General features: G+C 35.5%; 2 protein-coding genes across 5 annotated transcripts; one reads left to right on the top strand and one right to left on the bottom strand.

The window, feature by feature from the left end:
* LOC109210585 (probable ubiquitin-conjugating enzyme E2 18) lies at window positions 287-6,524 on the top strand. Its single transcript, XM_019374025.1, has 6 exons — window positions 287-395; window positions 560-663; window positions 918-1,020; window positions 1,304-1,367; window positions 5,861-5,949; window positions 6,155-6,524. Exons 1-6 carry the CDS (start codon window positions 366-368, stop codon window positions 6,248-6,250), a joined length of 486 nt encoding a protein of 161 aa, XP_019229570.1. The 5' UTR covers window positions 287-365; the 3' UTR covers window positions 6,251-6,524.
* LOC109210562 (folate transporter 1, chloroplastic) lies at window positions 7,720-16,368 on the bottom strand. Of its 4 annotated transcripts, none has more exons than XM_019373993.1 (12): window positions 16,285-16,368; window positions 14,894-15,176; window positions 14,722-14,798; window positions 13,639-13,715; window positions 12,614-12,704; window positions 11,907-12,012; window positions 11,145-11,218; window positions 10,824-10,937; window positions 9,864-9,935; window positions 9,658-9,678; window positions 9,465-9,532; window positions 7,720-8,153 (listed from the first exon to the last, which is right to left on the bottom strand). In XM_019373993.1, the coding sequence occupies exons 2-12, from the start codon at window positions 15,018-15,020 to the stop codon at window positions 8,021-8,023; spliced, it is 960 nt and encodes a 319-aa protein (XP_019229538.1). In that variant the 5' UTR covers window positions 15,021-15,176; window positions 16,285-16,368; the 3' UTR covers window positions 7,720-8,020. The 4 variants fall into 4 exon arrangements, with proteins under 4 accessions (XP_019229538.1, XP_019229546.1, XP_019229552.1 ...); XM_019374001.1 differs by having other exon boundaries at window positions 10,824-10,934; XM_019374007.1 differs by having other exon boundaries at window positions 11,922-12,012.

Here is a 17,321-nt window from a genome sequence, read left to right as displayed (position 1 = left end):
AGCTTAAACTTACAATTCTACCCTTAATGAGAAGCTTTTATTACCACATAAATACTCTGGGGCCCTTTTTGATTTGTTTAGGACCACAAATTTCAAAAGTTTCTTAAACTCCGTACCCAGTCAATTAATTTATCAGGAAAATTAATTGAAATTGCCTAATTCACCTGATTTATTAAATATTTTAGTGGAAACTAATCTGGAAAAAAAAAAAAACGATAGAGAAAAACAAAAGGGAAGGGCGCGGGGGGTGTTTGGGGGGGGGGGGGGGGACGAATCCATGAATTATCAATCAAGCCAATTGCTATTCTTCTGTGTTTGTAGTTTGTTTCATCGACATCGTCGTCTACCCAAGGCTGCTGCAAGCTATGACCAGCTCCTCCGCCTCCGCTCGCAAGGTTGTTCCTCCTCCTTCTTCTAATTTGCCTTAATATATATGATCTTTCTTTCCTCTTATTACTCCCTCTATTTTCCTCCCCCTCTATGTTTTAACTTGTGTTTGACCCTTTGTTTTTGGTAATTCCGTTGTGGGTTTTGCTGTTTTGATTCAATTGTTGATCAGACATTAAGCAAGATAGCATGCAATCGACTCCAGAAAGAGTTGGTGGAGTGGCAGGTCAATCCCCCTTCTGGTTTTAAACATAAAGTCACTGATAATCTACAAAGGTCTCTCCTTTTTCTCTATTTTTGTTAGTCTTTTTATGTTTTTTCAGTCAATTTATTGGTTACCCTTTTTAGCCCACTGCAATTTATGATCTGTGGTACAGTAATTCATTAGAGATTCTTTTTTGTTAATCTTTATAAATAGTAATTAAAAAAAAAGAATCCTTTTTTGGTTAAGTTTTGTTTCCTTAGAAGGTAGTGGCTATTTGATGACAATAGCTTTTGAGTTTTGATTGATGTGGTTCTTTGGTGAGAAGGTGGATAATTGAAGTGAATGGTGCTCCTGGAACGCTGTATGCTAATGAAACCTATCAGCTTCAAGTTGATTTCCCTGAACATTATCCTATGGAAGCTCCCCAGGTGGTTACACTTTTACCCTTTTCTTGATATGGTAAAACTAACCCCCACCCGAAATCCCCCCTACCCCGACCAAACATTGGTTTTTCACTTTACTCTCTTGGTGACTTGAACGACCAACCTCAAAGCTGGAGATGTAGGGTCATCTCCGCTACTTTATCACTCCTTTGTCTACGTATTGGTTGACGTTATTCTCTTATGGGGGTCTAAGGATGGTCGTTTCTTTTAAAGATTGCGATGGAAACTCATATCTTGCTTATTTTGGCTGACTACCATGTTGATGCAGGTGATTTTTGTGCCACCAGCTCCGTTACACCCTCATATCTATAGCAACGGGCACATCTGTTTAGGTAGTTATATATGTAACCACATATCTTCAATTTCTTACAACTACGAGAAGTTCAATAATTTGGTCGCTATTGCTGTTCAAACACTTAAATTTCCATGCAATGGTCATGTGGTAAATGATTTCATGGCGCATACTTGTTTCACTGCTAAAGATTAGATGCCTAGTATATTGGTACTTGAAGTGCTTTTAAACAGCTTTATCTAAGAATTGTTGCGAATGATCGATTGTTGCCCAATGTCAATGATATTATTGCATGGTTCTCAGTGTCTTTTCTCTTTATTGACTGTTTTTCATTCAAGTCCAATTCTATTTGCTCATCCATACTCTCTAAGAGCAATAGTCAAGGATATGTTAAATAATTGAAAAAAGAAGTCTTTTTCATATGTAAAATACTCTTCGCTAGGGGTGTTCATTATGCGGTTTTAACTTTTGTGCAAAAGTTACAACAGTCTAACAAGAAGTTATTAAGATTTGGTCAAAAAACCACTTTCTAGGTCATGGGGAGAGCTCTTCCACTTCCTTTAAACATATCCAATTTGGTATCTAAATAGGGTGAGCTTGTTATTTTGAAATTGCATAAGCAAAGAGAAAGAGATTCGTCTTTCTTACGTATAAGTATGCTTTTTCTTTGGATTGAGCGTGTAACTGCTTTTGAACGAGCTGCTCTTTCTGGAAGGAAATCTTTTTCCTTTTCCCTTTTTAATTTAATCTGAGGACGTGCGATTGTTCAAGCGCTAAAAGTATGTTTGACAAGATATCCTTCTTTAAGAGCAATATCACTACGAAAGACGACAATCTATACATTCTTATTTTCAGAGTTGTTTATGAGAATATAACTTTTAGGTTCATTTTTGATTTTCTGGAAGAAAATAAAAACCCCAGTAAAGCGAAAAATCAAAATTGTTGAGATATAGTATGAATACATCTAGGATTGCTTTATGAAGGTGTAATCTGGCTGCCGACAAGATTCTGGTCATTGTCTTTGCGGCTTGAATGACCATCTAAGTTGCTCGGATTCGGGTGCAGGTATCCGATACGGGGACGGATGCGAGTATCGGATTTAGCAAAATCTAAATTATAAGATTCGGGGGTGCAGATCCGGATATGGATACCGGTGCGGGGATTCGGCTAATAAAAAATAGAGCTATAAAAATATTGTAAATTTTGAGAGATATTTTGTAAAAAACTTACATGAACATTGTAGAATTCAATCTTTCATTCTCCAAGATGGACATTATTCTTTCATTCTCCTAAATCTATTTTATTTTTGATTTTGACAAATCAAAATCTCAATTTTTCTCCCAAATTTGTCGATGGACTCCGATCAAAGTGTCCGAAGTCAGTTGACCATTTCCGGGACGTATCCCGCTCCCGCTCCCGTCCCCGTCTCGTATCGGGATGGGGACTGCACCAAAACCGATTAGTCTGCGCAACTTAGATGACCATCAAGAGGTTGTCTAAGCTTCAGGTGGCTTCATTTTATTAAGTATCATGGGTTTGTAAAGTTGACAAGATCCCTTCTTTAAAGATGTATCACTACCAAAGATAACAATCATTACATTCTTATTTTCGAAACATTTATGAAACTGAGGTTCTCTGGTTTGGTTATCAGTTTTAAAAACTTAAAACAAAATTTGAGACATCGTGTGGAAATTTACTAAGATCACTTGAAAAAGGTGAGACTTAGCTGATTAAATAATTCTGGTTATATGAAGCTTGAATCATCAATAAAATGTGGTTTAAAGCTTGAAGTTGCTTTCATTTGTTAAGTATACTGGCTCTCATATGAGATTAGGAGGTCTGTGTGCTTTAAATTAAAAGGTTGAGTAACTAATCAGAACCTTTTTCTGTTTCTTGTTGGGTACACAACATTTGGAAATTGACAGATTGATCCTTAATTTTACCGTCCCCTAATATCACAAGCCCGATAGAGACATTGATATCTGAATAAGCATCTCATATTCATATACCTTATAATGGATAGAGCCTAGAAGCATTAAACTGCTCCTAGTCAACAACCTACTTGTGGAATTGGAGGTTGATGTGAACGATCACTACAGATAGGGTGTGCAAGGGAAAATTAAGATGGTAGCAGATAAGAAGCCCAAAGTAAAGGAAATTAGAAGCCGATAAAAGGCCCAAACCGGAAAGAGAAAAACCAAGCAAAACTGGACGATGATGGATTTGCCTATCCACAGACTGAAACACTAGGTTATTTCTTCCCATCTTTCTAAGCCTTGGTGGACAGAATTAGGTGGGAGGTAGCAGGTCCGGTGAAATTAGTCGAGGTGCACAAGCTGGTCCGGAACCACTGTTATAAAAAAGGAAAAAACCCAAAACATAATAAAACCGACCGCATATAAACCCTACTCTTGCACAAGTAGAATAAGCACTGCATCTGCATTTTGTCCGTTTTTGGGTCCATTCTACTCTTGCACGAGTAGAATAAGCATTGCATCTGCATTTTGTCCGTTTTTGGGTCCACGCTACGGTCTTGTTTCAACATAAGTACAACACAAAAGCCGTACGCGTTACTTTCTATTCTGAATTAGATTTGACTTTTCCTTTGTCTCCTGATAAATAAAAGCATAGTAGCACCATTCTACAGAAGCGATCCCTTAATCTGCCAAAAGTAAGTGGTTTTTCGAAATTAATATGCCTCTTCAGTTTCTACTTTTGCATGGCACAATTGTGGTAAATCTTTTTCATACTTGCGTAGTTGCCGAAGAGCCATGTGAACTTAAAGTTGGTCTATTCATGACGATATCCCATGAAACATCACTGTTTTTGGCTCTTTGTGTAATGGTATATTACACATCATTCATTCTCGTTCGGAACCAAGTTACGTACTCTGTGCTTACTAGCATATCATGATTTCCATCAAATCTCTTCCTTCCTCCTAGATGGAGTTGCATGTTAGGCGAATGAGCTGTTTATAGCATCGGTAATTATCAGAAATAAAGCTAGCTAATTAGCATTTTTGAATCGGGATGTGAGCAGTTTGGTCGTTGGACAAATTAAGAGGTGTCAGTGCTTTGTTAAAGTTCGGCATGATAGATTGAATTCGTGTAGCAATGAATGGCCAGGTTTGCCAGCTTGGTTATAATGACTAAACAATGATTTTGATAAGTTTGAGTAACTGAAAGATGACTGGTTGGCATTGAAAATGACATACTGTTTCTGGACTGATGGAGATGAATGTTTTGTTATTTACTATATTTTGTTATCTTTTCTGGTAAAATATTTTGGCCATCGTCTTGCTTGAAATAGTGATTTCAGTAACTTACGGTGCCGTATCAATTTTTGAAGTATTTTATGAGAATCTTCCAAAATAGTAAGATTATTTTTTACCATAATGACATCGTTACAATGTGTTGTAAAAGTCGTATGTACGCAACAGAGGAGATGCTATTCTTATCTCAACTAAATAGCACTAAATGCTAATCTTTTTGGAGGGGTTGGAACATTAATGCACACACATTGAATTTCGGCTTACAGAGTATATAAAACCTGGCATTGGAGGTTTAACCTTCATAACCTATACTATGTCGGCATCGGCACGAGTACCAGATATGCTAGCATCCGCTATCAATCTCTTGCTGGTATCCGGTGTTCTGTAAGATGCGTGAAAAGTGCTCATATCCATGCCCTGTTTGTTTGACTTGGGTGCATCTGCAGAAACCAAGAGTCCACCTATGTCATTAGTGGCAATCTGCTCGCAGATTCTTTGTGAAATTCAATTAATCCAAAATTTGTTCCAACTAAGACCAGAAAGAATTGGTCATTTGGTGAATGTTTCATTTTGTTGGAACTGAATCATCATGAGAATAACTTATATTTCATCTGTTCTTTCTAAAATTGAACTTCCTTGTGTATTTGTTAACTAAATTTCTTGGTTAAGGCTGAAGTTTTCTTTCCTGAAACTAAATTTTGTACCAAATAAACTTCAATATCTATTAGCACTTTTCACCTTTAAGTTAAATCTATTTGTGTAACAAATAAGAGTGAATCTGAATTCTTTTGTGTACATAGCCTGTGAGCTCGTTGTCTTATCTGTATGACTATGACCCTATTCAAACTGAAAGGTTCTTCGAATGCGCTGGTCAGTATTCACAGAAATCATATTCTTCAGTTTTTTATATATATTTTTTATTTTTTATTACTAGTTTCTTCCTCTAATGTGGGTTTGCAGAAATCACGTTCACATAACACCTTACTTAAGTGACCTTTGGACTCGTAAGGCGTAGAGGTGGAAAACTTTGAAATACCATCTTTAGTTTTTGTTTCTGTAGTTTCTCCTGCTATGCTGTTAAATAGCAGTCTCTTTTTTTTCTGCGGGTGAAAACTTAAAGTTCGATGGGCAGTTCACTAATTGGTGTGCTAGCGGCCTAGCGCTAAGCTTCCATCCCCTGAAAGATTCTTCTACACCTGATAGAAATTGGAGATGCATCAGTAAAAGCAGCAGTTGACAACAGCTTCTTCATGTCTTTGCAGATATTTTGTATGATTCATGGTCTCCTGCCATGACAGTCAGTTCTATATGCATCAGCATTCTCTCCATGCTGTCAAGTTCAACTGTGAAGGTGCGTTTCCTGTGTTCCTTATAATATTAATTTGAGTTGCTATTATGAGATTGCGCCATGCTAATAAGGCCTGCTGTTTTAAATATGTATGGACCTATTTCTTGTCTTGTCCTCTGAGAAAATATGTAATCTACCACGTTGTTCCGATGGGCTTTTCGTGCTTTATCTTAGTTTTAATTCTTATCGGTTCCCGTCACTTGTGCAGCAACGCCCTGAAGATAATGACCGCTACGTGAAGAACTGTAGAAATGGCAGATCTCCCAAGGAAACCAGGTGGTGGTTCCATGATGATAAGGTGTGATGGGTGTCCATCTGACCCCTGAGGCAACATTGCTGCATTTGCTTACTTAAAATCAAAAGCTAATGTCAAACACTTCTAAATATCCATGGTCAGTGTCAGCACAAAACTTATGTGCAGGAAATTGGCCTTTACTGTCCAGTATTTGTAAATGAGACTGATTTTCCTTTTGAGCTACTTGTGCAAGATTATGTACTCTTATCAAATACACTACAGCCTAATTGATACCTCATGAAGAATTATCTTCTGGCGTTTAAACAAGTTTGCACTTTTTCTTTGTCTGGCTGGTGAGTTTTTTTCCTTGTTAGCCTGCTGAGTAATATCTGGTAAATAATACTAGGAAGGTTTCTAGTTTCTTGGACCCTCCACTCCTTTTCTCATAGGTAGTTTGTAATAAGACATGCACCCAACGGTATGGCCTATTAATGCAAGCGAGTAAAAATCATGGGAGATTAGGTTTCAAATCTCAGTAGAGACAAAAAAATATTAGGTTATTTCTTCTCAGTCCGGTACATGTGTTAGTGGGAGGTAGCAAGTTCTCAATGAAATAGTTGAGGTGAGCATAAGCTAGATCAGATATAAATCGTTGGTAAAAGAAGAAAAAAGGACAGCTATAACATATACCACTTCTGGGGACATTTGCATCTATACCCGCTTTTTGGGTCACGTTTTAACTTGTGCCCGCTTTGCAAATAAAAGTGCAAGCGTACCCACTTTTTCGCGTAACTTCAACATACGGGCTGAAGTAGCAAAGGCAATCACGCAAAACTTCAGCATTCTAGTAGATGGGCCTGAAGTAGCAAGTATGCTGACCCACTTTTGTCAAATATAGAGGTCGACTCCTACATCTTGATATCCTAATATGCGATCATGCGATGAGTTATTGCCGCAGAAACTCATCTGAAATCTGAATTATTTGATCATCTACTTATTTGTAAATTGTACTCGCAAAAATACACATCTCTAAGCAAATTAATAGTATATGATTAGGTTGATGTCACATGATAAGACATCTCCTAAACCCTCTCACATCAATTTGCCAAGTTGCTAAAACATCCATCAAGTACTTGTCTTTGCCAATGTAGTCACATATCTAAAATCTTCCAGGAATCAATAGAAGGCTGTCTAATTCTATCGATGAAGCTTTTCAAACTGGCACTTAACCAATTACGAAAATTTAATCAGAATCCAAGAAAATCAAATTAGAGAACTGGCAAGTGTAGTTTTGATGTTGGTCGGAAATTACTCCCATTACACTCAGAATTGGATTTCACTTCTGTTCATTCCTCGACACCTTTTTTTTCTTCAAGTAGTTGGTAGCATGTACAATGCAAGTGCAACTAGAACTTTCTTCCTCGTTAAAAATTACAAGGCATCAATATTGCTGAATGCTGAATGAAATAGTAGCAAATAAAAGAAAACAAGAACAAAAATCAAGGGAGAGAGCAAACTCTGATACATCTCTTCAAGTCTCCCTTTCAAACAACCACGAACATGCATTTAAGTAACAAAGATCAGTATTATTGAATGTCAAAGCATAGATCTGCTATTATTCTTGCTACAGCAGCAGTCTCGTGGGTACTTGAACAAAGACTGAAGATTATTTCTTTTCTGATAAATTACAAAGACTCTAAATATTATACAAGTGCGCCTACCAGTAAAGTGGTATCATGAATCTATTGGTACTCCTCTCAAATCTGAGTATACCTTTTTCCCAAAATATTTCACTAGTGTAGAATCCTAATGCTACAACAAGAACGGGAGGTAAAAGAGCTAATACTCTCTCCTAGACAATTTTAGCAGGTTTAGTACGTTCTCATAGACGATGAACGTAATGGAAGCTGCAGGGACATTTTTCAGCATGTTCGCGGTGATACCTCTGTAGAAGCCTTGTATGCCCTCAAACCTGCAAGATAAAAAAATTTCAATATCTGGTAACAACTAGAACTCCATTGATACATGATATGACAGAAAATTTAGTCGTTTCTCTAGTATTATAAGTCGTGAAGATCTTCATAAGAATTCAGGATTGACTCTTCAAAACCCCTAGCATGAAACTGCATTGCTTTACTAGATTTTTGAAAAAAAGTAGTTTATATTTTACACTATTAAGTGCAGACATTTTACACAAGTGGGTGCTAACTTGGTGACGTGGATTAAGACTAAGACATAAGGGTAATTAGCAAATTTATTTATTTTATTTTAATAAAGAATATGGTAATAAAATTTTTACTTGAAATAGCAAGTATTATTGATGTCAGAAGCCAACACTAAGTAAGTGTTGTAATTACATCCAAAAAGATAGCAAAAGGAGCTTTTAAGAAGGAGAAAAATACTGACTATCTATACATAAGATTTAATGAACTATAACAGGGTTTCACTACCATCTACCATTCCAATTTACACCAAGAAGATTCAATAAGGGATACATATTTTTGAGAGGAACTATACCTTCTTCCAAGGTTGAACTTACTCTAATGTGGCATAAGTCTATTTTTGTTTCTTTTATGAAGTAACTACCTCCTTAAATCATGACAAACTTTTAGATTTCTTTCTTGAAGTTGAGTTTGTGTTTTATCTTTCAAGGTCTGAATTTTTCTTCCTGCAGTTGACATCAAGAAATCACAAAATTTCCAACAATCAACTGTATAATTCCCTTTTTTTTTTCTTCTGTTGGTGATAAGAAACAATCAAATGTATAATTTACAAATTCTTCAATAACTAAATGATGAAAGTTCACTCAAATTTCATATAATTTGTTTACCTGTTTCCACAATACGAAAGAAAAGAACAAGAGGGGAAAAATTAAGGAATTTTGCCAATAAAGGGGGTTCTACTTTCTTCTCTTATTTTACAATGTAGACGATCTTTATTGCATGTTATTAGATGATGGGAAGAAACAGGATGGAGAAAATAAGGATTGAGAGAGGACTTCAAAAACTTGAAACATGTAATTTGCTTCCCATGCATCTCTTTTTACTAAACTTAACGGTCTTAAAAAAGAATTACGGTGTCAGTGTAGAAAAATAAATAAAAGGAATGATAATTTCTTTGGCTTTTGTTTATTCTCAGTTTGATTCCCTGATACTGAAAGCCACAATTAAGAGCATTCGATGAACAGATATTTAAATTCTGAACACAGCTCAATATAAAGCAACTCAATGTTTGATGCCAATCAAGTGCATCAGCAGTAAATAAGGCTGAAATTTATCCTGACCTTGCAGTTTCCTTCACAACATGCCAGCTATCCATGTATCTCGGAACTCCAGTTGTACTTGGTCGTTGCTGTTCAAAGAGAAGATAGACCTTTTAACTACTTTACAGAAAATCAAAATCAAGAGCCAGTAGATGCTCGTCTCCTCCGGAAGAGTTGCATCAAGTGCCACAATAGTAATATGAAAAGCAGTTACCTGCAATCGAGATCGTACAACCTGCAAAAGTTCCATTTAAACACATAATTAGATAAAGAGAAAAGTAAGGGACACAGGGTAAAAGATTGTTGGAACAAATATGCAGCTTTAGGTGAGTGCTCCACAATGCTCTCAAAACCTTCTGTTCCCAAACCCATATCCCCAACAACAGAGATAAGAACAAACTTATCACACCCCTAACATACCTGAAATGGGTATGTTGTGAGAATTGCTGCCAGCTTGGAAGAAGCTCCTAGTGTTGCATAGTCAACTGAATCCTGCGAAAGAAATTGAAGAGCAAATACTAAGGGGCAAGTCTACAGTATTACTTCAAGACAATCAAGAGAAGTTAGAATCCTATTTTATTCCTCATGTTTTCCGACGAAGAAAACTAATCATAACAGTGATCACAATATCACTGGCATCTGATAGTGTTCTTGAGTAATGATCAGCCTCCAGATATGGTGCAACCAATTTTTCTCCATTTACTTTGAGCCTTAATGAAGTCTCCTTGCTTTCAGACAAAAAATGCAGTATATCACCACTTAGGAGCAGTTGGTTTCTACAAATTGATCAACAAGTGGCAGTTCACTGGCTTAAAATAAACCATCTCTCACCACATAAATAATAACAAGAACCACAAAGTCAGTTTAAAAAATAACTGAATCATTCTTCATTCTGATCTGCTTATCAAACAAAATTTACTTTCTTCTAGTAGTTGGGGTAAGATCTATGTACACATCACCCTCCCCATACCTCACTAGTGGGATTACACTGGGTATGTTGTTGTTGTAAATTTATCTTTTTAACGGGGAAGGGGAAGGGGTTGGTCAGGCTAGTGTCACTCTGATGCAGTCATTTAGGGACTGAAAAATAAATCTAATGTGCCTTTGGATAATCCGTAGACATGAAATAGAAATGATACCTTAGTCGCTCAATGAGAAAATGTTTGAAAGTTTTTGCGCGAACAGGATTTCCTAGAGCACCAACTTAATGTTTGTGCACAAGTACCATGACCAAATAATGAGGATAGAAACTCGCACTACTAAGAGTTGGACAGTGTTTAGATACAGGGATCAGGTTTGCTGGTCATCCAAAGATAAAAACAACTATTCAGTTGTAAATTACATCCAAAGAAAGCAATAGCATAGCTTTTAGAGCCTCACCAACAAGTCAGCAGCTGAGGCAAGAGTGTTTTCATGTTCCTGAGCTTTCGAGCTAACAAGAACTTTACGAAATTCTTCATATGCTGTGAACTGAATAGCGCCATGTGTAACCTGCTGAAGCAATAGCAAACCAGCGTGTTTCATGAATGGAAGGTTACATTTCAACATTAAATTGGTTATATCTTGTTTGGGTAATCTATCCAAAAAGTTAAAAGAAGCTATGAGGTATAATTTTGAAAATTTACGTCAAGATAAGAACACATTCATTTACAGAACTGCAGAGAGACTATGTGCAAGAATAAAAGAAAATGTAATTCTAACCAGAAATAGGCCTGGCATAAGCCCCTTATAAAGTGCCCTCCATCCTTCTTCTTTCATTATGGTTCTTACAGCATCTGAATCAATCCATAAACAACAACGTTCATATGAAGTTAATAAGTAGGATAGTAGATGCAAAAGAGGCCAGTTGGCTGACTGAATGTGCATGCAGATACAAAAGAGAGCAGAGGCTTTATAAAAGAATGTTGCTAGTCACGAGAAATATTTAAATTTTAGAATTCAATCAGTAGAAAGCACTTCTTCATTTTTCCAGGTCAATGACTAGAAGTTACATAATCAACATTTAAAACCCTTGAAGGAGATATTGACACAAGATGCAACTACTGTACTGAGATAAAGGAGCTTTATCAAATTTTTTCTTTTTTTATAAAGAGGAGTTTTGTCAATTTTAACTATTAGAAAAAAATTACCAGAAAAGAAATGAAACTATCTAAAAAACAAAGAATTGTACATAGTGATCAAGAATAAGTTTCCAACTTTCCATAGGTAAGTCCATTCTTGACATACAAGAATCTTGCTATTGTGGACAGCAAAAAGCTATTACAGAATTCCAGATACATGTTAATTTCGTGGCTGATGTCTGATAAAAAAAAAAATTAAAAACAGGATGCAAAACTGTAGAACTGCAAAATTGCAGAAATAGAGGAAGCAACTCTTATATTAAATTAAGATGGAAAGAAGTTGTCCTAGAGTGCTCAAAGTTAGACAAATACACAATGAAACACGATGGTGGCAAGTTAATACAAGAGTGAAGCAAACCATGAAACCCGGTGTATGGATGAATCTGATTAGGAGTCTGAAGTTGCAATCTTGTTTTCACAAGCCAAAGAGGGTTGGTACACAAACTGACCTGAATTCAGACAAATACACTTTTTAAAATATGACATAGTCTGCATATTTGGGGGGGGGGGGGGGTCAGGTTACAGTTACTTAAATAAGCATGCCACAGATTTTGTCCACCTAAAGATTTTCATGTCAGTGGTAAACCTAATAAGTCATCAATCTGTTGATATCAAAACTGAAAGGGGGGAAAGATAGTCCTCAAAAAGATCAACACAATCAAATTTTTTTGTCTATAAGATTTTCCAGCTCCATTATTTAACTAACACCTAAGCACAGACATTTGTGGTTTGCCAACAATTGATGGGAACACCTCCTTTTTTTTCTTCTTTTTTTCGAGTCCAAAACAATAGGTTTGTTACTCAACCATGCCTTTATTTGAGAAAAAGAATTTACATTGGTAACACTTCTAACAACAGTAAAAGTAAGGGATTCATTACCAGCAAGACAACTACAATTGCACTCCTACAAGGACTACTACAGCAAATAAAGAATCGCATCCTCCAACTATCTATATTTGACACTCCTTCCAAAAACTGACTAATTAAATGCTGAACATCTAAACACATGAACTACACATTCATTAAAGCATCAGAAATCTGACTACTGACCAGAGCTCCTGCTTCTGCAGCTGAAGCAAGATGAAGGCCGGGACTCAGCTCCTCCCTGCTTCTCAGATACCTTTGCTTAGCCTTGCTATAGCTATGAGAGGGAAATTTCAAATGTATGAGTTTGAGAAAGATGTCTCTCAAGCCTAGACATGTTTTTTTCTTCCATTTTTTGGCAAGCGTAGACATGTAAGAAGAATCAAAGAGAAAGCAGTATCATTTTGTACCATCTTGGTACCTTATAAATAAACTTTTACCTTATTAAAAAAAAAATCAAAGAGAAAGCAACCTAAATGTTGACTGCTTCTTACAAGGCGAACATTGTGTCTCTTACAAGCAATCCCATGTATGAAATAATGATTGTTACCTATTAACTGACATGTAATGGATGTAGATATTAATATTAAGCGCTGTAAATTCAGTATCAAAAACAGTAAAGTAAACAGTATGTTAAGACAATCAACTTTCTTTTAATAAATGGATTATGTAAACAAAATAACACTTACAGCTTGTCAATCATTAAAATTGACTATAAAAGATTCAAGTGAAACAATCAATGACCTAATGGGATCTTCCAATGTATATTTCGACGTGCAATGGAATTCATAGGTATAGTAAGAAGCTCCATCAAATAGATTTGTTCTTTTGCTATATTTTGATTTCTTGTCTCTTTCTGATGGCTTTACAACGGGGAACCCAAATAAATATAATAACATAGACCAAAAGTAAAAAGGGAAAATCCCTTGATCAGGTCTTGAATGAGACAAAATAGTGTTCCATGTACTCATGGATACAACTTGCGTGGAGCAAAGACTTCACAAGGGAAAAAAAGATAAACTGACGGAGAGCAGCCTTCTTGCGGATAGGAAGAGAGCTAAAACATGAAAATAAATTATATTATCACATAATTGATTCCAAAGATGCTTTTGGGATCTGGGAAATGAAGTTCAGTCTTTAACGTTCTCCAATGAAATACTATAAAATAGTACTACTATTATCAAGGACATCAACAGAAGATCTGTACTTACAAGAAGAAATATAAACCCCATGAAATAGTTGACCCAAGAACAGCAGGGTAAAAGCCAGCATAAAGTCCTCTAAGACCCTGCAGCACAGACAACATGATAACTTAATGAAATCATCTTGGTGGAAACATGAGCACTTATATGGGTAATAAGGTAAGGATTCGGCAGTCTGCAGCACAAAACTCAAAAGTGGGAAGCAAGGAAAGGAGCTCCATATACACAAGCATACGCCAGCAGGATGTTTGATTGTGATTGACAAAGTGTGATGGAGTTTCTCCCTATGATTATGTCATGAGGCTGAATGAATCAACTCTAAGTAACAAGAAAGCATTCAGTCAAGATTTGCATACTGACATCTCACTCCCCTCTTGACATTCAAGTAAAGAAATTAACCATCTTTATTAGAAAACCTGTCTTTCTAGTTGGAGTAGCAATGTACAAACTCTATTAGGATACACTTCCTCTCGGTTCCAAGAAGATTCTTGAGAGATAAAATGAGTATTGCTACCGTAGATCTGATATCATAATGTGGAGAATTCAGGAAAGCAAACATAAAACTCCATAGGTATCAGTCAGTAGTACTAGGGTCCACACAAACATGACCTCATTTCGCCATAGAAGGATACTTGCTGAAAACATGCCATTTAGATACACCTAGGTCAGAGCATTCACTCAAAAGAAGAAGAATTAACCCAAATAGCCGTCCACTTATTCTCTTAAACTAAAAATAGCCATCGAATGTATAATATACATATAATTCATGTATAATATATGAATAACTGTGTATAATCAATATATAATCTATGTATACCGGCTAGAAAAAGTAAACATTGAATCTAGCTGGCTATTTGTAACAATCCCAACACTAAACCATGTACCAATTATTTTCCCGATGCTGATATTACCTATTTGAGAAGCTCAAAATTCATGAAACATGCATCCTTGACATATTACTATACGATTCGTCTTTCATGAAAAACTACCAACTTGATGAATTGAAAAGCAGTTTCTTTTGGAATAGTAGCAATACATATATAGCTAAGCTTCAATATATGCAGGGAAATTATAAAATACAGAAAAACAAACCTCAGTTCGAGCAATGGTAAATAAAGCTTGAGGAGTGTTCCTATAAGCCGGGACGTTCGAGATTCTTCCATCGTAAACTATGATGTTAACATTTACGTCAAAATCAAGGTCGAAATTACAACACGAGATCATACATTTTGCTATATAGCATAAAAATCATAGAGACAACTACCTTGGAACCTGGTACGAACAACGTCAAGGGGATGAGAGAAAGTGACGGTGGCGAGGCCAGCCACGGCGCCGGCGGTGGCGTTTTCCCACTGCCAGTCTGCCGACGCCAAACCTGCCATCTTTTTCATGGCTTCGCCTAGCGTTGGCTTCCCCTCTCCCCCAACACTCTTTTTCTTTTCGCCTTTTACTTTTTGCAGCTGGCAAAAATTAAATGGAACTTCCTATGCAAACTAAGCGGCGTCGTATTAAGCTCCAGTGACGCCTGACGTGTCCGCAGCTTGCGCCTGCTCAGTAATTGTGGAAATTTAAAAGCCAAAACATGTATTACAACTACCAACATTTTTTTTATATTAAACACCCAGGTTTCATTTAATTTAGAAATACGTAAGTATGGATTGTAGCATAGAGATCAATAATGCATGAATTGTAATGCAAACTTTATAATACAAGCATTGTAATATACTTTCTCTGGTCCACTTTAATTAATTTTTTGGTTATTTTTACATATATTATAAAATCCATCTTTTAGTACTAATTAACAATAAAATTGACCATATTAACCTTTAATTTGTTCATTGAAAATATAATAAATACTTCTAGACTCTTTACTCCAAGGACAACTTTTAAAAAAAAAGAAATAACTCCTTCTTGATAAAAATCAAAAAAATCAAATATTATGAGCCACAAAAAAATACAAAAAAAAAATCAATTAAAGTGGACCGGAAGGAGTAGGAATTAAGTATTACTATTGGATTTGCACAAAAGATTATCATACTATGCATATTTTAAAAACGATAATTTTAGACACCTCCCTTCAGGTTTTGCTTCATCATACTGACCTCCCATGTGGTTCATAATATTACACCATACCCCCCCTCATTTTAATTATTCAAATAATTCTTTTACTTATTAATTATTAAAGTTAAAAAAAAAAAAAAAAACTTTACCCTTGCTAATATACTCCACTGTTAATTAGCTAAAAAGCAAAATCTTTTAGAAATCAATATATAAATATAAAACAATTAGGCAAACAATTATAATGTAAATCATAAGTACATATCACCTAGGATGCAAGTGTTTGAAGACCTTTCCCATTCATTTTTATCAATAAACTTCTTTTTCAGTAAAGCATAGTAGAAAAAAAAAACAATTTAGATATTTCAGAAAATGACAAGGGCTTCGCTGTAACACCATATTTTCCGGCAACACATCGCATTCTGAAGGACTTGATACTTTTATTATGATAAATTTTGAAGTATTAAGATATTTAGATGTCGTAGTTGTCCTAAGTTTGGTGTTTTTCCATCTCTGCATAAAACCTTAAATAAATTATCATACTTTAAATTAAACCTTTAACGAGAGACAAAGAAACATAAATATGTAGGAAAGTACCTAAATTGATTTCCTTTACAGAGAAGCTGGCTTGTCGCTGAACGTGGAAGAGAAATACAGTGACGAGTCTTGATTTGGGTTTTTTTATTCTTAACAAGTTCCATTTCATAAGATATTAATACAATTAATTAATTAAAAGAGTTTGGTATTTTTTGTACTTTTTAAAATTAGTAATTAAAAAATAAAATTAAAAGAAAATCAAAGTAAGGGAGGTATGCGTAATAGTGAATCACATCACATGGAAGGTCAGTGTGAAAAGCAAAACGTGAAAGCTCTCTGCAATTATCTGTTTAAAATATATTTATTTTTAATAAAGTAAAATATTTATGACTGTATGGATGATTATTTTTATTATTTAATTATTTTAATGCATATATTCTACTTCCTACTTTATGTCACATAAAATAACATACAAACTTTAACCAAATGCAATAACCAGCAACAAAGAAAATGGTCGAACGCCTAAAGACGAATTTAATAGCCTAGAGGCCCTAGACTTTTGTACCATATGATCCAGTAGGAAAAAGGCACAATATGGTCCCTAAACTTTTCTTAAATGTCTTATTGCCCCTTCAATTATCACCTTAGCATGTTTAACCCTGATATTACCAGAACAAGTAAGAAGTTTATCTTTGTTTATGTTTGGCCGAAGCTCGTATGATTAGAAGGCGAGAGTAACATCATCCAAAAGCTCGACTCATTTGTTCCAAATCAAAGTTAGCGTTTGGACATAGATTTGATTAAAATTTGAAAAAAGAGTTTTTGAAATTATGTTAAAAAATAATTTTTGAAAGTTGAAGTTGTGTTTGGACATGCATTTTATTTGAAGAAAAGTTAAAGTTTTATAAGTGGAGGAAAAATTTTCACCCAAAACCTGCCCTAAACCAGGATTTGGGAGCTTGAAAATTTTTGATTTTTTTTCCCCAAAACATGATCATATTTCATAAACAAACAGTGTTTTCAATTTTTTTTTTTAAAATATGAGGCCAAAATGTATGGCCAAACAGGAGCAAATTTAAGGCCCCGTTTGGCCATGA

Source organism: Nicotiana attenuata, chromosome 2, assembly GCF_001879085.1.
Source record: "Nicotiana attenuata strain UT chromosome 2, NIATTr2, whole genome shotgun sequence".
In the NCBI taxonomy this organism is placed as follows: domain Eukaryota; kingdom Viridiplantae; phylum Streptophyta; class Magnoliopsida; order Solanales; family Solanaceae; genus Nicotiana; species Nicotiana attenuata.
The sequence above is the reverse complement of the archived record's forward strand: the minus strand, read 5'-3'. Positions and strand labels throughout refer to the sequence as shown.